At 31.3% G+C, this 10,000-nt stretch overlaps 1 protein-coding gene across 14 annotated transcripts in view; it reads right to left on the bottom strand.

Annotated features, from left to right (window-relative positions):
- FOXP2 (forkhead box P2) overlaps positions 1-10,000 on the bottom strand; it is a 516,090-nt gene that overhangs the window by 240,202 nt on the left and 265,888 nt on the right. For all 14 annotated transcript variants that reach the window (XM_046670389.1, XM_046670390.1, XM_046670379.1 and 11 more), the window contains one exon: positions 3,471-3,648. In XM_046670389.1, the coding sequence (XP_046526345.1) occupies positions 3,471-3,638 (168 nt within the window). In that variant the 5' untranslated portion in view covers positions 3,639-3,648. The remainder of the gene's footprint in view (positions 1-3,470; positions 3,649-10,000) is intronic.

The raw sequence follows: 10,000 nt of genomic DNA, 5'->3' as shown, positions 1-10,000 counted from the left end.
ATTATTTTTTATTCATACATGAACATAAAACACTTCAATAAAGACAGAGAAACAGAAGAGAGAAACATAGAATGAGACTAGATGTGTTTAAATGCTGGAGTTAGCATAGCTCTTTATTTCTTTACACATAAGCAATCTTTTAAAAGATTTTTACACCTCCTCAATCATATTATCAGGGTTAAAGATACTAAAAATGAAATAAGATCACAGGCAATAGTGTTATTTATTAAATGCCAAACGTTATACTTTCAAAAAAAGTCACTGTCTTCAATTTCACTTTGAAAATAAAATATGTGGATTCTAGCATTTAAATGGCTACTCAAAAACTGTTTTGCATGACTAGGGATAAACGAAGGGACAGTAAGAAAGTACTGACCAGATGTTTTTAAACATCATCACCTGAAACACCTTCAAAGCAGTAGAATCTCATAAAACATTCAAAAAGATTATCTGACTTAATGAATGCTCAAAATGCAAGCTCAAATCTACCCCGTAAAGCAATCAAGTTTTTAGCAACTATTTTGACCTTAGTGACACAAACAATTAATTCTGCAAACCTAATATCAAAATAAAATTCTACATCTAATGCGGAATAATTTCTCAATGTAGTTAATCTAAAACAACATTTGAAATATGCTACCTCCATATATTATACATTTTAGTATTTAGTATTAATTTTAAAAGATTAGAAAAGAATGAAGGAGAGAGTAATTCATCAGGAGAAGGCTGTTTTATTACTAATTTTTCAGTGAATATAAAACAGCAGAGCATACTAACAAAGACATGGCTCCTACGAACACATCCATTATATTGCAAATATTAAAACTTAAAGATATTTCAGCTTTCAGAAATATTTCAATATTAATAAATTACTTAGGTAAAAATTCTAGCTATCATTTATCAATCCCCTTTACTCCGTCAATCCATCTATCACTTACAATGAATTCCAAATATACCTTCCCCCTAAATACATGGCTGATATAAGTCAAACTTCTCACCTCTATAAAAATATAAAAGCCATAAAAATCAAGGTAAACATTCTGTTCTCAGACCATACTCTGCCAGAAGTTCATGGCAAACAAAATTTTTCTTTGTTTACATCACTCACTGCCTCCTAAATTATATTTCTAAATAAGAGCCCTTAGCCAACAATGATTGTTAGTCCATTACACTTATAAGAAATAATTTAATTCTCTGTTCAAAACTTCATATTTAAACAATACCAAGTAAAGATAAATTTGCAAAATTATTTTACTTCTTTTTAATTTGTTTGAATATTTCCCCATGGTTTGTATTCCTTCTGAAATACACTGAATATGTTAGAATTAAAAGCATTAACTGCATTAATTTTACAAAAAAGACATTCCAATCCTTAATGAACTTAAAGGCCCATTCTAAAACACACTCACAGGAGGACAAAAATTCAATAACCTGAAGTATCTAAACATATTAATGTAGTTAAAACATAACCAAGGGAAGAGACATTTACAAAGGTTTTTGCATGTTTATTTATTAAATTATTACATATCTTCCTGTAGACACATCCTGAAGTGTCTTTTGTAGATGCCTACTATATCCATTGTGTTAAATCACTTCTAGAAGGCACTCCACAAACCTTCAATACACGACTAAAGTTTCTGAGTTATCTAAGGGATGTAACCTTTTGTATTTATTCTTGCTTATGATTTACATAAACAAACTCTAGAACAAAATAAACTTCAAACTCAGGTTATAAACATACCTTACAGATTTTATCATAAAAATGCCTCCAGAGTACTATAAAGTATAGCTATGATTTTACTCTTTTCTTTTCATTTAAGATCTAATCAGAGCTTTGAAGAAAAAGAAAGTTACTCCTTTGCAGTTCCCTTCAGAACCTGTTGTCTGTTAGTACTAAACGGCAGTGTTCATTTTCAATTGTTAATTTCACTTGCCTGTATAAATGCACTCTCTACTGTATTCTCAGACGAAACAGAATTTGACTATAAATTCTTAGGATTCTTACTTAGGGGATTCAGTAGGAATATTATAGCACTATGCTGGTATGATAGTTCCTGCAAATACATTAAAAGAAGAAAAGGGCTATCCTGAAAACTGCATTTATTTAAAGTAACCTGTAAAACAGGATAATCCTGGGACTTTGGGAGGCATTTAATTCCTATGATGGCTAAAACAAAATATTTCAAAACAAAATAAAAACTATCTTCCTAATAATTACTGTCTATGAAAAGGGACATAATCCCAAAATTATAAAGAACAGTGTTATGTTTAACTCTTTTAAAAGATTATTCTTGAAAACAATGCCTACAGGTTAAGACACTACTCAGTACATATACTCTAAGATAACTTTCTAAATGTTGTTGTTATTTAAAATAATGATTCTATTAAATTTTACTCTAGTGTGAGCATTTGTTTTAACTTTTGAGATGCATTCTTTCTAATTATATGCTAACAAAAATGTGAATGATACAGCACTTAATTTGAATCATTTTTCAACAACAATTCATTATATTTTCATTTTAATGATTTTTTTATGTTTGGCCTGAATGCAATACAGAGTTTTAAAGAAATAACCTTGATTTTAAAACAAGAATAATCTTATTTTCAAACAGGTATGCTCATTCTGGCCTAATACAAATATACGCTTTGAAAGCTTGCTGTTCTCTGTCACTGTTTCCACAGACTGGAATAAGTGAAGAATGGAGTGGCTATTCTTTGGTTGAAAAGAAAATTTCATTGACAAAACAAAATCAGGAAAAATGAATATGTCATATAAACAGATTAATGGACTAGTTAAAAGTGTACCTTTATTGAGCAGTTGTTTACTTTTCTAGATTTAAAGAGAATAACTGTATTTTATGACACACTAGCAGAAAACAAAAAGTGCTCTTTAATGTTATCAAAAGATGTATATTCAAAATATCTTGAAATGAGCTTTCAAGAAAAGCAACAGAAATGATTATAGTGTTTACAGGTTCACAATCTCTCAGCAAATATCAACTAATTAATAGCTAATATTTGCAGCTATCACGGGCAAGCATCTGTGTTGTGAAAAGTCCTTGTGGTCCTTTTCACCTTAGCTCAGACTTGGAAGAAATTCATTGTATAAGCAAGTATCAAGTAATGTGGCCCTCTGGTGGAAAACTAAGTATCACGTTCTGCAGCACAATGTTAAGACAGTCAACTAGAAGCTATAAAATATTTGTTACAAAGCTTTACAGAATCTTCCCCAAATCGCCCTGTGAACTTAATTAATAGCCTGACACTTGAAGGGCACTCTGGTGCTGGTATGACGTAACTAATATGAAAATCCTATCTTTACTCATACTTCAATCATGTTCCAAATAATAATAAATTCTCAGCATCCTTCAGCTTAAAACAGCATGCTCAATTTGCTATGAATACATTTTGCATATTCAAGAAAACAGGCTTATTTGTTTTAAGGAATCACTGAGGAAAACAAAACTTACCTGCTGTTGTTGCAGATGTAGCAGTTCTACTGTGCTTACTTCAGAGCTGGTGTCACCACTTGATCTTCCATCTCTGCTGCCAGCATCTAATTGGCTGCTTAGAGTGCTCATTCCATTTTGATTCATTGAACTGTTGCTTATTGTCTCTGTCGCAGATTCCTGCATCATGACTTAATACCTAAAAGTGATTAAGAAGTATCAATTAACACACGTTACACCTTCACACTTCCATTATCAAGATGTCCCTCTCTGCCAATTACAGAGACAGCATCTTTAGGAGGAAAAAAAAAAAAAGGCTTGAAAAGTCATTTACCAAGAAAAGCAATACAAATTCAGCTTTCATCCAGATACTAATCACTGAAATTATGGTTTCTATAAGCAATTTTTGTGTGGTTACATTTAACAGCCAAAGTAACATACCATGCATATAGCATGGTCAATAGCATTTATGAACGACCACATTTTAGAGTCTACCTATAAAACCAGTTTAAATGAAGGCACGATTGCACACTCTGTTCTGTTTCCTATTATCTACCTTTGACAACCATGGATGACTATACAGCCTTATTTTAAATATTCACTATCTTGATTCTGTCAGAATTTTACAGCACATCTTATGCAAGGCTGTTGTTTAATGATGCACAGCTAATCATACAAAATTAAAATTTTGTAAGGGTGTTACAAATCATATGGTATCAACCGATGATAAATAGTATAATGGGTTTCTTTTTTTTTTGTGACTAAATAAAATTTTGCCTTGGAGGCATTTTAAGAAAAAGCTCCTGCTGCAAACACGTCAGATATTGCCTATTTTTTTAATCAAACAGCTCATATTCATTTATTTTTCTGACATTTAAAACATTTAATACTGTCCTTCCTGGGAAGTAATTAAGCTTATGCATGAGCAGCAATCAAACTGTTCACTTGAAGATGACTTAAAACTCAATTTTAACAGAGGCAAATAAACGAAAGATAGAAAATTAATTTTCCAGGCATGTATTAGATATGAAAGCTGGAAATAAAATCTATCAAGAATATCACTAATGATTGTGCTAAAAACAGCATAAATTATGCATATTACCTTCTCTACAGTAATAAATGTTTTATCATTTTCACTGCATAAATATACTGTACTTTCAGGATTGCAATGAGATGTCCTGCCAAGATCAGTGGAAATCCTTGCAGTAAATAAAGAACCAATGTGCTTTTACAAACCAGAATTTCACAGTACATCTTGAATCCGTGGTTTAGAAAGATCAGTTTTGGCTCTCAAAGATATCTGAATCCTATGCCATAACCTAATGGATGCACTTCTCTGTTTTACTTCTACGGACGGAATTTCAGAAGCAACCTGGCTGCGCCGTGACTTTAACAGCAACACTAGACAGACAGTGGACTTCGCCTAAACTAAAGAAGGACGTTAAACTTATCACTCAATCTAATTTTCTGTTACTATATGACTTCGCTATTTTAGATTTAGTCATATTCTAAGACCTCTGTTTATTAAAAATTTTCAAATGCATTCATTATAAAGCAAATGTAAGCTTAATATCTTTTCGTGTCATAGCGAAATCCTCTTACCCAGATTCTTACAAAATGTGATCATGGACACACATACACACATAGAGACACAACCACAAACACAGATACATATCCAATAGAGAATTTTTGCATACTAATATTATAATTATTAAAATTAATGGTCATAATTTAATAGTTTTAACAGGTATTTTCATCAAAGCCTAAATTATGAGATTATTTTTATGACTCTAAAGAAATCAATTAAAAAAAAGACCTGCTGATTTATAAAAGACCATCAGTAGCTGGGCTAGTAAAGCAAAATATTATAACAGAAACTACCTATACAACTGAAAGCTGTTCTTATTTAAAAAAAAAAAAAAACAGCAACAAGAAAATCCTAAATTCATAAAGGAAGCAATTGCTGTAACTATAGCAAACAACTTTTGAACGGAATGTGTTTATAAATAAACAGGTTTTGTTAAACATCTTATTGAACACTAACAAAGAAAAATCATACAAATGAAAACTGATACATAGTGATGGATTTTATAAGGAAAAAACAAAGCTAATACTCTTTTCTGAGATTAGGCAGCTAATAAGTATTCAAATTAGGCATAAATTTTACATGCACAATGTTTAAAATATTCAGAGAAAAGGTCTGATTGCCTTTACTAGTTATATGAAAATTGTAATTTGGGTCTTCTCCAACTGTAGAAACAGACAGACATAACTTCGACATATTGCATTTAAATTTTACTTTTGACAATACATCCGGAGTATATATGTATGTGTATGTTTATTATTTATTTATTAGAAATACTATCTCTGGGTGGAGTCTGCAACACAAAAAATCAAAATAAACTATATCTTCAAATGTAGCAGACAGGTGCTGTACTTCATGTTAACCTTTGGGTAGTTAATGTCAGGATCAACTGGATGAATTAAAGAATTCTGCATGTATACTGTGTTAAAAATCAAGGCCATCAAATAATTAAGAATAATCAACAAGCAGCGAGTCACAAATCTAAATCTTTACTACAATTATGAAGAAAGACCTACACAACTTCCAATTCCTATATACCAGAGAATTTTATTATCCCTTGTGGAATTTTTGACTTTCTAAAACCCTAGGGTATAAACTGTGATTTACGTTTTAAGTTCAATCATCTAAGAGTTAAATTACAGTAGAAGAAAAACAGTAACAGTGACAGTACTTTTTCTCTACAAAACAGAAGCATCTGATCCAAGAATAATATACCAAAAGAAGGGCAATTGTGTAATTAGATGATTATAATGTACATTTCACCTAAAGAAGAAAGCTTGGAGTATGTCCATTATAAAGGGGACATATCTTCAAGGATAATGAAGACGCTTTCCAGTATTCACTAAGTTTCTCCTGTGACACCTCTACATCTATTTTCCCCTAGAGGAAATAGTGCTAGCACAATGAGAAGTGCTGTTTACCTTTTACAGTATATTTTAAATAATTACAAATTCAGCATATTCTTTCAAAGTGGATGTGCTTGTGATTCCAAACATATCTAACCAAATTATTCATTCTTCTCAATCCTACCACAAACATTTTACAAAAATCAGTGAAAATAAATTCCAGATCATTAAAGGGAAAGGTGAAACTGGGAGTTGCTGTGTTAATGTCTGTCTGAACTATTAGTTAAACTTTTAAATCTTTCATCATACACAACTTTTCAGCCACATCAGAAAATAACTCTTCAGATCTTACACTCCAATGATACAGTTCTACCTTTCTCCCCGGCATTAAGTTTTCCTTTCTTTCCTTTTTGTTTCTTCTTTTTTTTTTAGCAAGTCACTGTACAGATACTTATTCTCTACACCACTTCCCTTTTGAAACATTAAACTGACACTGGAACTGACTGCACAAGATTGCATTTTCTCTTCCTAAACAACTTGAATTGAAAGGTTACTTAGTGTAACAATATTTACTTGCAGAATTGTGTTGTTACCAAGGGTATAATGGATGGTGGCTATGCAGGTTTACGCAAGAATGAGTGAAGCATGAGGCATTAGCCATGTGTTTGACATGTTTCAAATTGCTATAATCCAGCATTAAACACACCCAGCAATTCATGCCATTTCTTGCAGCCATAATCTTGAATAAAGCGTGCACAACCACTTATTATATAAATTAGTATATGACTCCCTGTTATAGTCACAACAGTGCTTTTGTGTTTATTTTGCATCAAGATGTAGTCTTTTATTTGTACAAATAGCAGGATATAAAGACATAGCTCAATTAGACCCCCTTACTTTATGATAGGGTAGTACTAAATGCTAGACTTGTTGGTTTTATTTTTTCCTCTTAGTGTTATAGGTTCCATTGGTATAAAACTGTACTATGTGAGATAGGCATTTGCCAGAGTGATAACAGGAACCTGCATATATCCTATGCCATATTCACTACAATGTTCAAAAGTCTGAAACTTGACCTGGGCCGGTGCAGTTAACTGTGTTATCTCAACCACCACCAGGGACACTACTGGTCCTTGTTGCTTACTCCTTTTCTCTCTGGTCTTTTCTCTCATCTTTTCTCTCACCCTTTCTCTCATCTTCCCTACCTCTCTCGCTTTCTTCTTCTCTTCCACCCACTACTCCCATGTACCTGTATGTATATGTACGTGTATGCATGTATTTAGATTGATCGATCAATCGATTGATTGACCTAATTATATATGTCAAGGATGGTAAGAAGGGAAAAATAACCTCTACTTCCCACTACACTCCCCTATCCACATACACGGACATTCTATCTCATAATCTTGGTGCTTTAGTATTAAACCTCATCTTTTTGGCATCTTACCATTTAATCAAAACAAATGGATGAAAAAAATGACTTCCTGAAAAACTAAGAATAAACAACAGTACATATAAAAAGTTTATAACTATTCCTGTGAACTTTTTCTTAAACAAAATTATTTACAGTGACATTAATGGACATTTTATGTCCAGTGTCTGGTTTCTCCAAGTGCCTCATTTATTTAACCAAATATATACAGTAAATCCAAAAGATTTTGAATGTGACATTTAAAGAAAAGAAAATTATAAAATTAAATAGTTATCACATATTTTAAAATAATTATTAATCATTTAAAATTACAAATATTAAATTTTATTAAATATTTCTATGCATATTCCCAAAAGAAAGGGTTAAGTATGAGCAAAACCTACATATGCAACAAGAAACCATATACATTTAGCTCAAAATATCAGCTAAATTCTCATTTTGAAAACTTGACTGTGATGTAAAACTTCTGAAAGAAACTAGCATTTAAATAATGATAACTTTTGTGCTCTAGTGGAATGAATTCATCATGGACACCATGCACGGTGCATTTGAAATCTAGTACTGCTTTGCTAAAAGTCTTTAATGATAAAATTGCCTAATAAATCAAAATGCCAAATATGAAGGACACAGTTGAATATGTAAGAACAAAAATTGAACACATGAATATTTTTAATTTTTAAAAAGTGAAAAAGGATATTTTTTAAAGCATGATTTGGGGAAGAATATCTGCTGTTATGGCAAGTGACATAATCTTTATCATAAGAGTGATATGATCTTAAGTAAATGAAAATTAAGTTGTTTATGAAAGATTTGCCACTGCTTCTCACTTGTTTAAACAAAATGCCTAAGATACTATTCACAAATTAAGGTTACCATCTTTGGGGAAAAATACTTTAATTAGTAAAAGTTCAAATTTTCATTCAAAAAGGGTTAATATGTCAAAAACGCAAAGTTGTAGGATATTTCAACATGGTAATTTTTAAAATAATGATCATGACCACCTTTAAAAAATAGAATACTGTTGATCTTCAACAATAACAAACATCTGGGAATCATAAGAGTAGAAGAAATGAAAATCTTATCTTTCACTTCAATCAGCTATTAATTTTGCAACTCAGTACGTTGTTTTGCTCCAGCATGAAAATTAAACTAAGTTTTAAAATACAAATAGCAAAACATAAAAATTTCTTTATGGAAATGGTATAAAATACTAAAATTAAGTGTTTAATGTCTATGCTATTTCATTTAAATATAGTACAACAGCAAATTTGAAAGAAAGGTAGCCATTTAGATGTATTTTACCGTAACATGATTCTGCATCTTATAGTTCAATAATCCCCATCCACAAGTATAACTGAAAGGGATTTGATACTGATGACTGGTGAACTAATTATTCCCATATATATTTCAAAATTATATTTGTACATTAATCTTTACATTCTAAAGTCCTGTTTTAGTCTCACACATTCATATAATTACCATACATGGCATCTGTTTCTCAAACAGGTGAAATGTATAACAAGTTTTACTTTTCAAGGTACATGCTAAATGGTCAGTGTTCCTTTTAAGTCTATAAATTTTAATGCTAGTTTAATTCATTAAAAAATTTTAAAGTTTTGAATCAGTCCTTTATAACATTAATATTTATTTTTTAAAACAAGGGAAGAAGGAAGCTTAGGGAAAGTTGATTTCATCCTGTTACTCTACAACCTCTGACAAATTGAGCTGGCGTTAATTTATAATACCAAAAAGTAATATTTTTTTGCACTGTGTTGAACTATCTATCTTACACCTGTGAGAGGAGGCCTTAAGAACTAAAGAATGTTATCTAGGTGCCAGCACAAAAATAAATACTAGTTACAGTTTACAAGAGACCTGAGAAACAAGTACATTCTGTCACACTTTTTCTTGTCCTTGTCTAAAGAAAAAATATCTTCAAATTCTGGAGATCAGGAATATTTTAGTATAGGAAACAGAGAATTTAATAGTAAAAAGTGTTAAAGCAATTAGAAATAATTAGATCTCCAAGAACATAGCCTAGCAGGCAGAACCTCCCTCTTTTTTTTATTTAAAAAGCTTAGTGATTGAGTTGTGCAAGCTTCCATACAGTGGGTCCACTTACAGTCAAATTCCCAAAGGCTGGACTACTTGCAATAGCCTTCACTGATCCCCTGGCTAATGACAGCTC

Source organism: Equus quagga, chromosome 8 (genome assembly GCF_021613505.1).
Source record: "Equus quagga isolate Etosha38 chromosome 8, UCLA_HA_Equagga_1.0, whole genome shotgun sequence".
Taxonomy (NCBI): domain Eukaryota; kingdom Metazoa; phylum Chordata; class Mammalia; order Perissodactyla; family Equidae; genus Equus; species Equus quagga.
The sequence above is the reverse complement of the archived record's forward strand: the minus strand, read 5'-3'. Positions and strand labels throughout refer to the sequence as shown.